The sequence below is a fragment of the Epargyreus clarus genome, unplaced genomic scaffold, assembly GCF_041222505.1.
Source record: "Epargyreus clarus isolate Ecla_fem2 unplaced genomic scaffold, WU_Ecla_fem_2.2 ptg000018l, whole genome shotgun sequence".
Taxonomy (NCBI): Eukaryota; Metazoa; Arthropoda; class Insecta; order Lepidoptera; family Hesperiidae; genus Epargyreus; species Epargyreus clarus.
This window is the reverse complement of record NW_027332226.1, coordinates 13,138,491-13,157,685: the sequence shown is the minus strand read 5'-3', so window position 1 is coordinate 13,157,685 and position 19,195 is coordinate 13,138,491. Positions and strand designations below refer to the sequence as shown.

Here is a 19,195-nt window from a genome sequence, read left to right as displayed (position 1 = left end):
CCGGTATAGCTGCAGGAGGTAACCGCAACCATTCTCCTTCGGTTGCAGTTACAGATGAACGTGGTTGTTGCGTAAACTTAACGTAATTATTGCTCGTGTACACAAGTTACTGAAGTTTATTAAATAGGAAATGCTGTATTAATTTATCGGGACGAAATTTTGATTGAGTTGTGTGAGTACTTAATTTTATTTTATTTTTAGTACGCCATTTTAAGGGCGATAAATCCGATTTTTAAATTTAACAAAAAAATTATTTAAAAATATTTTATCCTCTCAGTCTTAATGATATATAGTGTTTATTTATCTGAAAGTTGGTAGAGCCAGTGTGCTTCGAAATGGGAGGTACACACACACACACATATCTATCGTAAATCAGTTCTTCATTCGGTTAGAAAAATGTGGATGCAGGTTGACTTACTTTTGAGACTAACTTCTTAGTTCTCAGGAGTTCTAGGTATATGGGGTTGGTCACAGATGCCTAGGTTCGGCAGTGACTGCTTAGGTGCTATTACAATCTCACTCAAAAAAAAATACTGAGAATTAAAAAATAATTTAATAATAAATATATTACGTAATCCTAACTTTGTTTGTTTAGTTAAGCTGAAATAAAATATTTTCCACGTCATTTTGTGTCATAGTGCGTGATATATTCAGCTTTAGATTTATTAGAAAATCTACAAGTTTGTATAAATGGATTGAAACAAATGTTAAACGCAAATAAATTCAAAATCGAATACCTAATACACTTTGGGTTATTGAGGATATATTTATCACTAAACAATACATAACATGGTTATTAATTAAAATAACATTGATAACATGTATCGGATAAACAATCATAATAATGACAAAATAATATTCTATGTAATTAAACTTAAATTAGGAACTATCCTTAAACGAAGCCATTGGAAACCATGTATGTAGGTAAAAATTGAATTGTTTTGTATAAGACTTAAAATCTTTATTGTTCGTCTTCTGGACATTGAAAAAGTGAAGGCTCGCATTTCCTATGAAGATTAGTGGAGTGGTTTAACGGTGAGTTTATGTAAGATGTTTTCAAGCAATCCATAAGGCCGACAAGATTTAACGATTGCTACCCAAGGATATCAAGTCGGACAGACGGCTCTACGTGCCCTTTGAAGCACGCTACTACGCATGCAGCCTTTAGGGAATTTCGCTGTCTTATTTTTACTGCGATTCCTGTTAAAGTACCTATCTATATTTCTGGTAATTCCCTTCTTATTGACGCCTTTCGGTTTTGCTTTAATAGACGTTAAAATACTTTTTATTCACAAGATATGTAAAATAAGACACCAACTTAATACTTAACAACTATAAAATGTAAAAATAAAATGTATGTAAATTTTTTGTAAAAAATAATCAAAGTAACTTGTAATTTTTGAGAAGGATTAGAAAAGCAAGCCTTTTTTAAGCAAGTCTCCTCAAATGGGGGTACAATTTTGAAGTCGTAAGGAACTGGACGTATTATTTCGCGTTGCCCCTATGCTAGTCCTGTGACGCTCCAGGACATCTTGATACAGTTTGAGAAACTCTGGCTCTAGTTGTAACCAACTTCCGACAATGACTCTGCTTAACATTGTAGATTGTTAAGATCTATATAATCCTCAAAGTAACGCTTCCTTTTTGTATTAAAATTTTGTAAATCATGTCGGTACTACTATTATTTACATTCACTGACTTAAAAACATTGTAGATTGTTAAGATCTACACAATCCTCAAGGTAACGCGCGCTTACTTTTTGTATTTACTTTTTGTAAATCATGTCGGTGTATTATTACTATTATTTACATTCACTGACTTAAAATTAAGTGAAGTATGCAATGAAAAAAAACACGTAATTATACATGTATAACATGTAATTACATATACCTATAACTGTTTAGTTTTCCGTATTTCGTTTATTTTTAACTTGTTTAAGTACAATTTTGGCGACTATTTTTATGGCACTATAGGGAAAATATGCAGTTTTTAATAATACCTTCTTTGTGTACGGATCTAATCTAAAAATTGAAAGAACTGTTTAAGTGGGATTTTTACCGCACTAACCACCATGTGGCCGTAACGTATATGTGGACGAAATGGGAATTTCTATCGCACCGGAATCCTCTTAACTCGGAGCTTCTTTGTCATCAGGTATTTTTTTGTTTTGTATATTTCCGAGAGTATGCGTTCACTCATAACGTTGTTTTTGTAATATAAAAATTGCATACAATCCACAGTCTAAAATTATGTCTCTCTTAACACACTTTTCAAATCAGAATAGCAGTGTTTAACATTGTTATGTGGCCGACTTATGCAGATACTGAGGTGCCTCTTACGACAGACAGTAGATACCGCAGCTCTGGTTCCGAACCCTTTTTTTATAATATAGGAGCAGCAGCATGCATAGCAGACGAGCATGCAGTCCACCTGATGGTAAGTGGCTACTGCCGCCCATGAACATCTGTAATCAACCCCAGATAGAATTAGATATTTCTACCTGAGGTCGGCTACAGATGCGCCGCTACCCCTGAGGACTAAGCTGGAACGTCTCGGAAAAGTATGTCTCCCTTACCACACCTTTCAAAACGGAACACAGCAGCGCCTAACACTGCAGTTATAAGGCAGAAATAAAAAACCTACAGGCAAAACAGGAATAATACCCATATTTTGTATTATAATTATAAAGTTGGTAGAACCCTTTGTGGTTCGACTCCGGCGGCACCACCGCCACACCTATTTCTATTAAATTACTTACAGTGCCCCGAAATAAGTGTATTATACTAAAAGTTGTACGCAAGCAAAATATCATAATTATAGCACAAAAAGTTTAACAAAAATATGAAAACTAAAATTAAAATGTCCAATTACATATTACTAAGTTTATATATAGTTAAGGATAGTTTTCTTCCTCATACCAGCAGTGTGGTCTTGTGTTTTGGCTTGAACGGTGCGGAGAGGTAAATTATCTATAAAGATTTATTTTTTATTTTAACCAGAACCTTTTTATAGAAAACAAGAATAAAGTTTCTACTCCTTTATATGTTAGAACAAAGTGCAGTGTCAGAGACGCTTGCTTCAATTTATCATTATTTATTAGTTTAGATTAGCGTAGAATTAAGACAAAAAAAAACAAAACCTTTTCAGCATTTCTTTAATCATATTTCTTTGGACGATTTTCGGTAAGATTCTTGTAAATAAACAAAACGACCTTTTTTGTTGACGAGGAGGAAACCCTCAAAAAGTACCAGAGGCCATGCGAGTGACGCCGGGTTATGTGGGACTTTACCGCACTAAAACTCCCCCGTGGCGGTCCTTGGCGTATGGTGGAGAACAACTGGGATCTTCAACGGAACACAACCGGAGTATTTCTAACGCAATACCCGTATCGGGCTCTGCCCTGGAGGGAGCGAAGTAATTTACGCTCTCACATCCCCTGGTGATTACAGCGATATGCGACCACACAAACCGCTGTCCTTCCCGGGGTCGCATGCTGGATGGTTCGAGCTCCCACTCTCGCCGCCCGCAACCCCTTGAAGCCCCTTTGAGTCGCCTTTTACGACAGGCAGGGATACCGTATCCCTATTCTGGTCCTGAGACTACAGGGACAAAAACAATACCTACGCGTATCATTTGCGTAATCTAGATAAAGATATCGTCTGTCCCACTAACTTACCACTGCTGGGCACGGGTCTTCACTCATAATAAGGATTAGGCCATAGTTCACCGGGCTGGCCAAATTCGTAATGGCAGACTTCACATAACCTTTCCTTCACCGTATAATACATAAAAAATACGATAAATAAAAAAAAAGTTAATTATAAATCTTAAAGCTTACAAAAATTAATCCAAATAAACAGACCGATATAAATGGATATTTATGTTTCAGCATAATTCATAATATGCTAAATAAAATATATACAATTATCATATATAATATGTACAAGGAAAATAGTAAAATTAAAAAATCTAAACAACTTTTTGAAAATAATTATATTTTATATAATAAATTTTAAATTATTTTTATTACTTTAATTTAATTAAAGCCATTTATATAGTTATATATACATTTATGACAGACAATATATTATTAAATTTTATAATTTGTAGTAATCTAAATTATTGTTTTAGCAACCATGACGGAAGCTGGTAGGAAGTTATATCCAAACTGTGACTTCAATGTGTGGCTGAGGAACTGTGAGAAGGAGGTCACCGAACCTTTGGAGGGAACGATCACAGGTGAGTTGATAAAATAGGGATAGTAGGATTACGTGTTTTGCCTGCGACTCTATTTTTTATTGTCGTAGCTAAAGAAAATGCAGTCTACCTGATAGTAAGTGGTCACAGCCTCCCATAGATATCAGTAACCGGCTTCATATAGACTATTTGATCACAGATTTGTTGCTATTTGTACCACGCTTTTATTAGCTTGGGTTATATGTATGTATATATGTATCTATGTATCTATGTATCTATGTAACGGAATCTTTGAACTCGATTTTTACCCAATTTGAGCAGTCCGATTATTTTAAAATTTTGAACAATTATCAAGAACCGATGACAATACACGATTTTAATAATTTTATTCCATTCTCCTCATCAGAATCGTCAGGAATCAGGATTAATGATTTTCCTTGTGCGATTTTAGCGTGGTTTTTATTAAAGAATAAGATAAACACCTCATACGTAGGACTGGATTTGAAGATGTGGAGGCCCCGGACCAACGCAAGAGCGGAGGCTCCTAATTATTTTCCGATTAAAAAGAACAACTAATTAAGTCACGTTTTTCATACCAACTTAACCTTCAAGGGTAAACAAGCAACTCTAGCCGACCGCAAGGATCAAGTCCTATCCGGATTGATTACAGGTTTCCATGGGCGACAGTAACCGCTTATTGTTAGACACACTGCAAGATACACGTGTCCTACTTAGGTTTTATTAAGATTATCTTTACGTTTCCATGTTTATGTTCAAAACCCTTCTATTAATAAAATGTTATTAGGATTTTAATTAGGCACTTATGCTTATTTCGTTACTAATATTAAAGGCGCTACACCTTCACTCCTTAACTTTGAAATATATGGTGTAGAGCGCAGCGTACAATCGCTTGAAATTTTTACAGAGGACGCATAACTGCGGCTGAATACAAAAAGGTACCCCATACAACAAACTGCTATTCGATATTTTTCCAACTAACTTTTGAATCGTTATTGACAATTCATATTTTTAACCGACTTCAAAAAGGAGGTGGTTATCAATTCGGCCGGTATCTTTTATTTTTTATGTATGTACACGAATTACATATTAGACATGCTGTTTACATCGTTATCCAACGAAATATATTGAGCGCCGAGTTCAGAAATATGTACTAAACCAATATTTATTTCAATTATTTTTTACTTCGTAGTGACATTGAGAAGTCGGTTGTATTTTTGTTAATTTTTTTTCACAATATGTGTACTTTAATGGCTGCTATAACAGTAAATACTAAAAACTAAAAAAAAAATGTTGTACGGAACCGTCCAGGTGCGGGTTTGACGTGCACTTGGCTGATTATTTAATTGTTAAAGCCCTCCGATTCAAGTAATCTTAAAACATATGTAATTGATGTTTGTGTCTTAAATATTATGATTGCTGAAAAATTTGAGTTTTTATCGTATTAAGAAATGCGGATCTTGATTATGATTTATGATTAAATGGGTAATGAGAAAAATACTTAAATCTATGTAGGTAATAAAACACGTTAATTAGGTAATTAATATAATCATAGGTCAGCCAAGGTCGAGGAAGATATTTTTAATTACTTTTATTTTACGTCAGGTGTTTTGATTATTTGGTAATCGATTTTCAAAGTTATCCGTAGGCTTAGAATTTAGATCGAGCAATTTCTTTGACTCCAATTGATTGCTTTTATCACATATATATCGCACTCTTAGGGCAATGAGTTTAAGTATATCAAAAGGGACACTTTCATCATAAGATCATAAACCTCCAAAATTCAAAGTTAAATTTAATACTGATTTTTTTTCCGTAGACGTCAGTGTGTCTGTATGTGTGGATCCTAGTATGTATCCTTTGTGGTTCGACTCCGGCGGCACTACCGCCACACCTATTTCTGCCTCATAACAGCAGCGTTAAGCGTTAAGCGTTACTGCGTTCTGGTTTGATGGGTGTGGTAAGGGAGATATACTTTTCTGAGGTGTTCCAGCTTAGTACTCAGGGGTAACAGCGTATCTGTGGCCGTAATCAGGTAGCTGGTAGGGGTATGAATATATAATGCTACCTGGCGTTGATTACAGATATCCATGGGCTGCAGTAGCCTTTACCATCCGGTGGACTGCATGCTCCTCTGTTTAAAAAAATGTGACTTTAAAAACTTGACTTATCGACAATTTTTTTTACATGCTTCAGATTTCTTCTGATTGAAACTATTAAAAATTCAGTGTCCTTTCTAGGGTGCCAGATGTATTTTGGAGTTCTGTCACTACATGTATATATATATGTATATATATATATATATATATATATATATATATATATATATATATATATATATATGTATATAACGAGGGGTTTTGTCCAACTGAGTTCTCAGGAGTGAATTCAGCATTGGAGACCTCACTGTCCTCCATATTCTTACTCATGATGCATTGATAAATCACTTCACTTTTAAAACACTTTATTAAGTATTACAATTACAATAATCTTCTTAACTAAGCAATATTCTGAATTCTTAGATAATAGTAAAAATCTAATAACTGTACTCACAATTATCGTCCGCTCAACCCGAACACAAGTACCTAAGTCAAAAAATATTCGGTACTTCTAAAAATACATTGTCATTTTAAAAAAGAAATTAATACGGTCAAATCAATGCAATGTAACACAATCAATGTAATGTTTTAAAATAAAATTAACTTACATTTCATAATTCATAAATTGATTCTAAATTAGTTTTAAATTTAGAAAATCATTTTGTAAACAGTTATTTAAAAAGTTTTCTATAATTTACATTTCCACCAAAGTGAAATCCACGTATGATCAATGTAATCTATCTAAATAAACTTAATTTACATCTTATAATTCATAAATTGATTTTTAATGATTTTAAACAATAGTAAGTATTTTTATAAACAATTATTTAAATAGTTTTCAATATCACATTCAAAAAGTAACAATTTCAATTAACTACAACGCCATCTAGTTGCATGACGCTTAACTAAGACGAACAAGATAACAAAAGTTGATTTTCGAATATTTCAAGTTTATCATCCAACATTAAATTACATCAAAGTACTCAAACTCATGTTTGTAAATAATTAAAGTCGACATTGAATTAAATTTAAGTAATCCAAAAATAATCAAATAATATTACGAAGAATGTCAACGCATTTTGCGTCGACATATATATATATATATATATATATATACTAATAGGTATAGGACTGAATATGTGTGATTTCCGACGCAATTAAGTTCTTAATTATATAAATCAAAAAAGGTATTTAAGACATTTTGCACAGACGATTCTGCGAATATCAATTTAAAATTATAAATTACCGTGTAATTACTGGGTTTTACTAAGTAATATTTTTGTTACAAACACTTATTTCGCTTTTTGAGCATAAGATACGATCATTGCCTGAGATAATAGGCAAATTAAAATAAATTATATTAGACATCATTAACTTTTATTTTGGCGTCATTATATTTGCATAAATATCTATAAATATGTCAGACATTTAGGTAAGAATAATACGACATACGACTTACAGTGAAAGTACAATTATAACTGGTTGAGTACATCCGTACATATTTACATTGCATATGCTCGCATGCACACGCAAACCCACTTGCACGCATGCAATCACGAACGTATGCGTTAGTACGATGTTAATTCAGCAATGTTAACCCAATTTCTTCCCGAGATTTAGACAGTCGAGTCCTGTTTAATGAAATTTAACAACAACATAAGCGGTGTTGTGCCTTGCATTGTAGTTAGCTGGTTCGATCTTATTATTTTATTATTTCTTTAAAGTAATGTAATATCGCGAAAAAGCCGACATAGTCTTTTATTCTCTTACATTGGTTTAACAATAGCCTGTTCTTTAATGCACAAATATTAATAAGTATATTAACCACAGGGCGGTGGGCCTTTTGTTTATCTTATATATAAAATTCTCGTGTCACAATGTTAGTTACCGTACTCCTCCAAAACGGCGTCACCGATTTTCACCAAATTTTATATGCATATTTAGTAGGTCTGAGAATCGGCTATTATCTGTTTTTATACCCCTAAGTGATAAGGGTTGTTCATCCTTAACATTTTTTATTTATATGGCAACACAACGTTTGCCGGGTCAGCTATATGTATTGTGGTTCTATTAAATTGTTTTTATATAGGTATACCTAATCTTCCGTCAAGCTAGATGGTTATGGTGGGGGAGCGGCCGGGCTCCGACAGACTCAGTTCGGAGTTTGTGTGTAAGCAAGATTTTGAGAAACCTTCAATAGCGTGATTCAGAAAAGTGTTCGTCATCGCTTGGCGAGTTGCGGGATACCCCTCCACCTCATACCTAAGTGTTTTATATAATTGAATTTCAAACCACAACGTAGATGAATAATTAATGTGGTAGTGATAGTTATAGGATAAAAGCGTACGTGCGTATCTCTTGGGAACTGTGGACCAAGGACCAATTTATGCAAATGAAAGCAAATGAGTGGTCACTACTTCACTACCGTCCGTAGGTACTCGTAATAGGGATGTCAATTTGATATCGAATAATAAATAATCGATTTCTTGAAATATCCTTATTCTTGGTAAATATCGAGGATTTATCACAAAACTATCGAGGACGCTAGAGAAAGATTATTAGTCCTTAAACATGGAGAACCGACTCCAATTCAATCTGCCTTCAAGTCTAATCGATTTTAAAATTGATTCTTTCAGGTGAAATTCCACCGTGGGTTTGCGGTAATCTACTACGCAATGGTCCTGGCTCCTTTAAAGTTGGCGACTCAAAGTTCCAACACGTTTTTGACGGCTCTGCCTTACTCCATAGGTGAGGATTAAATCAATTCCGTACCATGCGTGAATACGTTGATATGTCGATCTACTGGTAATATATTTATGTACATTATTTTGTTTTTAATTTATAGGGTGAATAAGTAAATAACCGGTTTTAATTACCGTACATACATAAGTTGTCAAATTTTAAAATAACCCTCTCACCAAAGAGTACAAATAGCTGCAATGAACATTGTGCATTTTCAACTTATTAACTTATTCACGCGTGGTACGGAATTGTAATTACTCATTACTAATTAAGTATGCCATTCTTTTTGTAATAGCTAATAAAATTCAAGATGAAGAATTCTCTGATGTATAGGTTTCCTCACGATCATTTTTCTTCGCCGTTAGAGCAAGTGATACTTAAGTTTGCACATTTGAAAAACTAGAGGTACGAGCCTCTGACCTCCGATTTGAAATCACTAGACTATAAATATCCTTATCTAATTGATAACACGTTTTATTTTTAATTTTCATAATGAATAATAGGTACTTATATATTTTTCAGGTTCGCCATCAAGGACAGCCACGCCACCTACCAATGCCGTTTTGTGCGTACTAATACTTTGTTAAGGAACCGCGTCGCTAACAGGATTTTATTCACTGAATTCGGCACACAGGCAGTTCCTGACCCTTGCCACACTATCTTTGACAGGTTCGTAGATCATCAGACAATGAGCGTGTCAGACACGTGCCGTGACGGACGATTTTTTTGTCCGACAAACTTTCTGTGCGAGCAATACTGACGCAACTGGCTATCTTAGTGTTGCTAGCATTTGAAAACTATCTTAGAAGCGGCTAATTTCATCCATAAAATTTATCGGTATTTAACATATTATTACACGTCGCAACAACAACAATTATGAATTGTATTGAAAATGAGCATAAAATTTAGTTTTTAAGGTCGTTATTTTAATAAATAAAGTAATAACCAGAAACTCACTCAAGAAGCTGACATAACCATAGACAATTTCAAAAACCGCCACACGCACAGATAAGTTTGTCAAACTTAAATAAAAACATTAAGTAGGTACTTAAGGCATTAAATACAGCCGATATATAATTGTGGACAAAATTATACATTAAGCTTGTTTCTGTAATTCCAGATTGGCATCAGTTTTCAGCGTCACAGATAGATTAACTGACAACACAATGGTCTCCGTGATTCCTTTCGGGGATGAAGTATACACACTCACAGAAGTGCCAATTATACATCGGTTAGTAATTTTTAATTTAATAAAAAAAAAACCACGGTATGTGAAGTTTACCAATACGCACTTGGCCAGCGCGGTGGATTATGGTCTAATCCTTCTCATTCTGAGGAGACCCGTGCCCAGCAGTCGGACAGTAATGGATTGAGTCAATGTTATAATAACTTGCAGTTAAACCACGTCCAAACTTTTGGCGTTTGCTACAAAGTCCAAACCTCGCAAACGTTTGTTTTGGTCAAAAATGCTACAAGTGCTGGCAAATCTAAAAAATTCAAGTCAAAGTTTCTACACACCTTTGAATTTGTGATGGTTTGGCAAGCATAAAGGTGGTTTGATTGCAGCGGCAACATCGCCACTTAGTGTTCAAGGGTGGTGGCGCATCAGTGGTCGACCTCAGGGTATCTAATCTTATCTGGGGTTGATTACATGGGCGGCTGTAGCCACTTACCGTAAGGTGGACTGGATGCTCATCTGATACTCTTATATTATAAAAAATGTGACTTTAAAAACTTGACTTATTGACAAGTTTTTTCATACGCTTCAGAATTCTTCTGATTGAAACTCTATTAAAAATCTAGGGTGTATACATACAAATAAGTATATGACTGAAAAAGTCCGACTTTCGACGCAATTTAGTTCAAAAAAATAAAAATTTGAAGACATTTTTACCCATATGTGTTATTTAAAAAAGCATGTAGATGCGGTATCAGAACCCTTCGAGATTCATTTGCAGCGTATTTTATTTATTGGCAACTCTTGCGGTTCTGCATTAACTTTACCGAAAGATTTCTTATTTCTTCTTTAACAAAATGATCCTGGGTATTTTTGGTATATGTACAATACAATCAAATACTTAGGTTTGATAAAAACAATCTTTATGATTTTTTTAAATTATGTAACAGATGTGTCCGCTAGAATGATATATCTACACTAATAATGGCTTAACGTAACAGCTTTATCGGATTATTATAATAATGATATTGATGAACTGTTTTAATACATTTATCTTGAGATAATGCCCTGAGATAAGGTTCAAATTAATTAATGACTGACGCTTGTGACTTCGATCGTCTATTAGTAAACAAAAATATTTAGAAAAATACGCTGTACACAAGGCCCAACTTACATAAAAAATATGTAGTCTGCAATAGTTCCAGTTTCACATATTTCATGTCAGGGATCTTTTACACTAGCGTTTCTCTAGCGTAGGTGAGTAATATGCTAGCGGCAGTAAGCTTATATATGGACGACAGCTCGTGCTGATGACGGTCGCCGGCGGTCGTGCTGCATCGCCGACCTCAGGTAGGAATATCTAATACCATCTGGGGTTGACTACAGATGTCCATGGGTGGCTATCACCATTAATCATTAAGCAGTAGCCACCTACCATCAAGTGGGCTGCATGCTCGTCTGCTACTCCTAAATTTTATAAAAAAAAAGGAGTGTTTTTTTGCATTTCCATGGAGGGAGCATCTGCCCTACCCTAGAAATGCCCCCAAACAGTACAAGTCAAATATGTAGAACGTTATTTTAATCTCTGGGAGAGGAAAGGGGTGGGGTCTGCTTTTGCTTTCTTGGCGACAGTCTTGCAGAGGTAATAAAGGGTCAAATGAAATTAAGAGTTCTGCTACAAACGTCTCACTAAGTAATATGATTTTCCAGAATAGATCCGGTGACACTGGAGACTTTGGAAAGGAAAAACTTGGAGGCATACGTAGTGAACCACTCAGCCCATCCACACGTCATGCCCAATGGTAAGTCTACCTTAGAATTTATTAAAGTTGTCTGTCCACCATAAATATACGAATGATCATGGAGATATTAATATTCAAAAATAGTATCATCGTGGCTCGCTTGAGGTCAAAGAAGGAACGTGGCTGGTTTTGGCTTACATCATCAATTGTTGAGCTGGTGGAGCTGGTTCACAACTTGACAGGAGATATATTTTTTATATATAATATAGGAGTAGCAGACGAGCATGCAGTCCACCTGATGGTAAGTGGCTACTGCCGCCCATGGACATCTGTAATCGACCCCAGATAAGTTTAGATATTCCTTTCTGAGGTCGGCCACAGATCCGCCGCTACCCCTAAGGACTAAGCTGGAACGCCTCGGAAAAGTATGTTTCCCTTACCACACCCTTCAATCCAGAACACAGCAGCGCTTAACACTGCTGTTATGAGGCAAAAATAGGTCGAACCAAAAAGGGTTCTACCACCTTCCATCATACGTTAGATACGCGATGTATTTGTGTAAAAAACTCAAAATAGAATTGAAGTGCCATCTGAGGCTTAACTTGGAACACCTCGCGTATCTATGTCTTATCACACCGTTCAAACCAGAACACAGCAACACTTGATATTGTTGAAAGATAGAAATATATTATGCGGTCGCTTGTGTACTTCTTTGTTCACAAGTGGATTGAGCAGGAAAATCAGAATCTTGCGGACTCTTGCACTCCACATGATATGAAAAATCATAAACATAGACTTTTCGAAAAGGTTTGCCTCGTATACCGTATCCATTGGCAGTCCTTTGACGGATTGAAATCAACACTACACCTACTAATAAAAACTTTGTATTCAAATCGTATAGAAAAAAGAAATAAGAAGAGCTGTACAATGTACAACATACAATTATTATGATAATCTCAGCTTAAGTAATTCTCTTGCTCCCTCTTGACATAAGGACCGTTATTTCCAGGGGATGTGTACAACCTGGGAATGGCCAGGTGCAACAGGAAGTTGCAGCATGTTATTGTTAAATTTCCATTCATGGAAAAAGGTAAGTTCATTTAAGTATATTTAAATTCGAAATATGTTACAATTTTTCCATTACTCCATATATAACGTAGGTACTTTTTTTTGGCTTAATCATACCTTACGTAGTTTACGTAGTTACGTGTCATGTTTACGTAAAGTGAAATGTATGGAAAGAGAGAACTAGTAGACTAAACACAGTAACTGAATACACATTTCCTGCTCGATGTAAAATAATTTAATTTATATTTTCAGGCGATATGTTCGAAAAAGCTCATATTGTTGCCACAGTGCCTCCAAGATGGTCGATGTACCCTTGCTACATGCATTCCTTTGGTAAATATAATTCGTTTATTTTTGCAAAAAATGTAGATACAAAAGAATCATAATTTTATTGCTGTTAATTATCTGCGTAGCGCAATATTCCTATGCAAATGCATGGCCGCAGCCTCGGGCAATATTTTGGGGGATAACCTTCTCCCGTGATAACTCGTCCAAATTGCTTCCCAGGAATAAGTCGGCGAAAAAAGGTCTTGTGATCTTTGATAAATAAAAACACATGCTCTGTGGCAAGATTTAAAATTTGGCAAGATTTGAAGTTTTCGAGTTTGCGCGCCCCGAGACTTTTTACTGCGAAAATAATGATCCTGACCAATCAACTTTCTCTAGAAAAAATCTTGAGGATCTTGTTACGCTGACACATTGTAATATAGATTAGAAATAATCAATAAATCAAAGTAAATTACTTCCAGGAATAACGCAGAACTACTTTGTGCTGATAGAACAGCCACTGTGTCTGTCTTTGTTCACCCTTATGAAGAACCACTTATCCAAGCAGCCGATAGCTTCAGCCTTTCAGTGGTATCCTGATTACAGGGTAAATATTTCGGTTATTAAAACACTAAGTATTTGTTATTTTTACAAAACTATTTTTTTGGTACTGACATACTATATGTTTTAACAATTACTTTTTTATTTAAACGTAATTAAATTAACCTTAACCTAAGTGAAAAACTTAAGCTGATTGTGGATTGTGCGTAGTAGACAAAAAAATAATATAATTTTCATAGTTTCTTGACAATAAAAATGTAAAGAGTAAATAAAAATGTAGGTGATGGCACTTGATTTGAAATAAAAGAAACACCTTATTAATCCTCCCTATGTACCGTCTATTAATGACAATTATCTGTGGGACAGTAGGTAGATTAATGATAACTTTGATCTCAATTTACAGACCTGCATAGTTCTAGTGGATCGACATGATGGTTCAGTTAAACGTTACCGCACGGATACGTTCTCCTTTTTCCACATCATCAACTGCTTCGAGAAGGAGGGCAAGCTGACCGTGGACGTCTGCGTATACAAGGACGCTAAGGCCATTGAGGCCTTGTATGTTGAAGCTGTTGAGGTTAGTTTCTTTTTATAGTTGAGCCTAACGATAAAGCATACGTGCTACCTGATAGAAAGTAGTTAACGTTGCCTATGGACATTTGCAACAACAGGGGAGTCGGCAATGCATCGCTGGCTTTGAAGGAGAGCTCTTTTTATACCTTTTTTGAAGAGCCCCGTGACATAGCACTCCAGGTGTTCCTGGAGGTATTCTTCAGGATGAAACTCATTCCTCATCTTGCATGTCCGTATCAAAAACGAAGGTTGTCAAAATGTCGTTTTTTAATTTTGTGAGAGCCAAAAAGTTGGTGGTGGACCTTTATAAGGACGCCAACGCCATTCGGGTCTCGTATATTGAAACCGTTGAGGTATGTCGTCATACCTGATTAAATTAATTTTATGTAGCAAGCCAGCATTCACCTGATGGCCTGATTTAATATCAGTTGCTGAAATCATTTTTGTGATGGCTGAACAGAGTTCTCCCCCACAACTGGGAGAGCACTCCATCAAACTGGCCATCAGATGTCGGATAAATAGATTAAAACACATTTGTACAATATATATCGTAATTGAAAAATTTGCTATTGGGTATATTTTAATAAGCCAAAAATAATTACTTCAGGGAATGCAAACGAACAAAGATTTCGCATCATGGTGCCGGAGTAGACCGAAACGTATCGAAATACCGCTGGATGCTCCGGAGATGACTGAAGTGGACATCAGTATGATAGCTGACACTAGCTTTGAGACACCGAAGATAAACTACGAAAAGTTTAACGGTAATTTTGCGATTCCTGGTGAACATTTTACAACAGAATGAGAATTCTTAGTATGTTTAGTATGATTTTTGTCCAAACATATTTTTCATTTATTTTAATGGGCGTGGTTAGGGAGGCCTCTGATGTGTTCTAACTTGCCTTGCCCTCAAGGGTGCGCATGCGGCTCAGGTAGGATTCTTATTTTATGTGGGGTTGATTACAGATGTCCATGGGCGACAGAAGCCACTTACCACCTGGCATACATATTATGCATGCTTAAAAAGGAAACTTGGAAAGTGGGTAGAACTCTTTGTAGTCGACTGCAGTTGTAACTTTGGTGTTTTTTGACCTTATTTTTTATCTTTTGCAGGAAAACCATATAGATACTGTTACGGAACTGGTACAGATGCTGATGCGGAACATGCGCCGCCGGTAAATCTATTTATTTACCGAAATAAATGTAATAAATCTAAACCTTTACGATTTTAGCGATAACTCCTTTAACACGTTAGCTGCGGAACGCGGCTTAAAACACCTCGTCCATGTCTGGTCGTTATAGCGGTAAGAAAAAACTTTAACTTCTCTGTGGTGCGAGAGGCATAACTTCCGTCTGGTTCAGTGTAGGAGAGTGATAACTATATGTTTGTGATGTGCTACTGATTCCTAGTTCTATGGTACACCAACCTAATGTCGGGTTTGTTAGACCTCGTACCGCACTGAACAAATAATAGTGCTAACACAGTGCGGAACGAGGTTGGGAACGCCTCGTTTCCCCACGCACCTCGTACCGCACCCCACGCTAGCTTCACGTGGTTAGTGTTGTGCAACGCAGTCGAGGCTGCGTAGCGACGAAGTAGGACCGCTGTCTTTATGTTGAAAATTATCATGTCGAAACGTTGCCGAAAAAAGTTGATCATGGAGGAAGATGAAGAAAAACCGGTTGAAAAATCTGAGCCAGAATCAGAATACAGGAAGATATTTCAAAAACAGGTAAGTCACAAATATACTCTGTCTAGGTGAAAGTCCAGTAGTGAGACTTGGCAGGCTAGGCGTATATCCGTATAGTAAGAAATTACATTATAGATAATTACGTTTCCTGTTATGGTTCAAACAAAAGTTAAGTAGCTACATTATTGATATAGGAAACGTAGGCAAAATCGTTACCGAGTATTCCGATTACTCCTTACCCTAATCTACTCGCTCCTACATTTCAGAATCCACTGCAAAGAAAGCACATCATCTCGATAAGGGTCCAAAGAAGAAGAGATGTGTCGGATGCTACGAAAAACTCCGCACATTCTTGACATGTCGTGAGGCAGACAAAAAAACCAAAAAAAAAAATCTCACGGAATGCACTGTTTGCAAAAAACCTTATTGTCTGAAATGTTTCAATGAAAAACATCCATAACTTTTCCCCTTTTTGTATTCATTCTGTCCATAACGTTGATAAATAAAAACAATAAAATAAAATCGATATTTATTTTCCCATCACTAAATTATATGGAAACCTGCCATTTTTCAGTGCGGTCCGAGGTGCATTAGACCCACATTTTATTTTACCCATAGAATCTAAAGTAACGAATTTAACCAAGGGCGGCGGCAGTTTTAGGTTAATCAACTCATTGTTAATAATAATCAAGACAAAAGCCGTCGATTTTGTCTTATTTGGCGCCAAAAAAAGGATTTTAATCTCCTTCGGGCGGTGGGATTTAACACGCCTCGTGCCGCCACAATGTCGGATATAGGACGAGGTTTAAAACAACTCGTAACGCAGTAATGGAAAGTACAGAAAAATCTGTGCCGCAGGGAACGTGTTAAAATTGTTTGTTTATGATATTAGATATATTTACTAGCATCATGCAGATAAACATAATATGAGCTATCAATATTTAGTTATTTGAGGACAAAGATATTCCAGTATAGTAAATATCGTAAAAATATCAATAAAATTTTCAGCGATATCATATTTATATTCTAATTTGATTTTTACAGATAGTAAAAATAGACACAAAAACCGGCGATTATACAATGTGGTATGAATCGGGCTGGTCTCCCGGGGAACCGATATTCGTTGGACGTCCTGGAGCTAAGGTAAGAAATTAACGTTAAAAATAATCACTAAATATTAGGTGATACAAGGTACTAGTAACTAACTAACTACTAAACAAAGTAATTAAATTAGTACTTAAACTTATTAATAAACCAACAAGAAGTAAGGATCAACTATAGTTTCAATGGTAAGGAACAAGTTGGGAGTATGAATAATATTCTTTGCCCAAGTAAGTAGTTTCCAATGGGCGGACTTCCGTGATATTAAGACTATTGCGATACATTTGTTATCCTTGTTATTAGACATAATAAATTAATCATTTGATCGTTTGCTTCGTTGGAAGTGGATCTCGCTTGATGCCAATACATTCTGGTCTAAGACGTCAGACAAGTGGTAAAATATAAATAGGTACATCGTAATTTTAAATTAAGGCAAACGATGACTGAATACTTAATAGGTTTCTTATCAGATATGATAATTAAAATGACTGCGTTAGGCAGGAATGATCATCTATATCAAGCGCAATTAAGTAAAGATTTACACGTGATGTGACAAATTAGAGCTATATGAGGTACTACATATAACATATCAGGGGTAGTAAATATCTTTATTATCGTCCTTAGGCAGGACTCCAATCGACAACGCGACTCATAAATATCTATAATTAACCAACTAAACAGGATTGATTTTATAGATGATTACGGGTCACAAAGACGGGTCACTCGTTACCACAAGGTGAATAATTGCACGCTAGTTTGCTTAAAAATGTTAATCAACACCTGATGTTTAATTCATATCATGACAGGAGGAAGATGACGGTGTGCTGCTATCGGGCATGGTGCGCGAGTGCGCGCCGGACAGTGCGGAAGCGCACGAGCTGGCGCTGCTGGTGCTGGACGCGCGCTCGCTGCGAGAGCTGGCGCGTGCGAGTTTCCGCACGCCCACGCCCTCGCCCAAGAGCTTACACGGCTGGTTCCTGCCTGAACCGTTAATATAGCTATTTTTTGGGAAAATGTGGGGTCAATAATTCAGTGTTTCGTATAATGCTGGTGAAAGGATTTAGAATTTACGTTTAATTGTAAAATAATACTTTTAAAAAAACTCCTTATCAATATTAAAATAATCAATTATTAGTTCTTTAATATTGGTTATTCAGCGGAATTAATCCATAAGTTCTCCAGGTAATGCAAGAAATATTTGCAAGCAATTACATTGTGAAAGCCTATAAAAAAAAGTTTTATATAGCATTTACTCATATAAGATAATATTTTTTTATAGCAGTTTGAAATAAAATTATTGTCATAAGATTAATTGGTATTTTCCTTTACTTACGTAAAACATTACATAAAAACATAAAATAAATAATTGTTTTGTTTAGTTATTTTTTTACTAAGCCGACTAAATTGATTAATTAAAGGATTTAACGTGGCATCAATTAACTCTGGAGGTAGTAATAAAAAATATGGGTGTCTTTTTTACTTTTTATAAACGTTTATTAAAAAAAAACATTACTAGTCTAAACTTTTAATTAATATTACAAACTTCATTACAAAGAGAATGGAAACAAAATTACAGGAACAAAAATTTTGTTGGACTCTTGGACGAAGAGTTTTGTCCCACCGATGGTTGTTTGTATGTTTTGCTTTTATGAATATCACTCAAAAACCAAAACACTTACTTTTTAATATTTATGACTATATAAATAAAAAAATGTTAAGGGTGAACAACCCTTATCACTAAGGGGTATTAAAAATAGATAGTAGCCGATTCTCAGACCTACTGAATATGCATGCAAATTTGGTGAAAATCGGTATAGCCGTTTCGGATGAATACGGTAACTAACATTGTGACACGAGAATTTTATATATAAGATTACGGCCATATGTACAGCCAGCTTCAAAAGTAGATGAACATATTAGAGTTTCAAAAATACCTAAACATCCAAATATTCATAAGTA

General features: G+C 35.4%; 1 protein-coding gene across 1 annotated transcript; it reads left to right on the top strand.

The window, feature by feature from the left end:
• The first annotated feature begins 18 nt into the window (after positions 1 to 18).
• LOC140749438 (carotenoid isomerooxygenase-like) lies at positions 19 to 18,548 on the top strand. The gene is made up of 14 exons (XM_073082473.1): positions 19 to 172; positions 4,132 to 4,239; positions 8,951 to 9,062; positions 9,579 to 9,725; positions 10,177 to 10,287; positions 11,944 to 12,035; positions 12,985 to 13,065; positions 13,296 to 13,376; positions 13,793 to 13,917; positions 14,275 to 14,448; positions 15,052 to 15,208; positions 15,558 to 15,619; positions 17,180 to 17,278; positions 18,043 to 18,548. Exons 2-14 carry the CDS (start codon positions 4,137 to 4,139, stop codon positions 18,232 to 18,234), a joined length of 1,536 nt encoding a protein of 511 aa, XP_072938574.1. The 5' UTR covers positions 19 to 172; positions 4,132 to 4,136; the 3' UTR covers positions 18,235 to 18,548.
• The last annotated feature ends 647 nt before the right edge of the window (positions 18,549 to 19,195 follow it).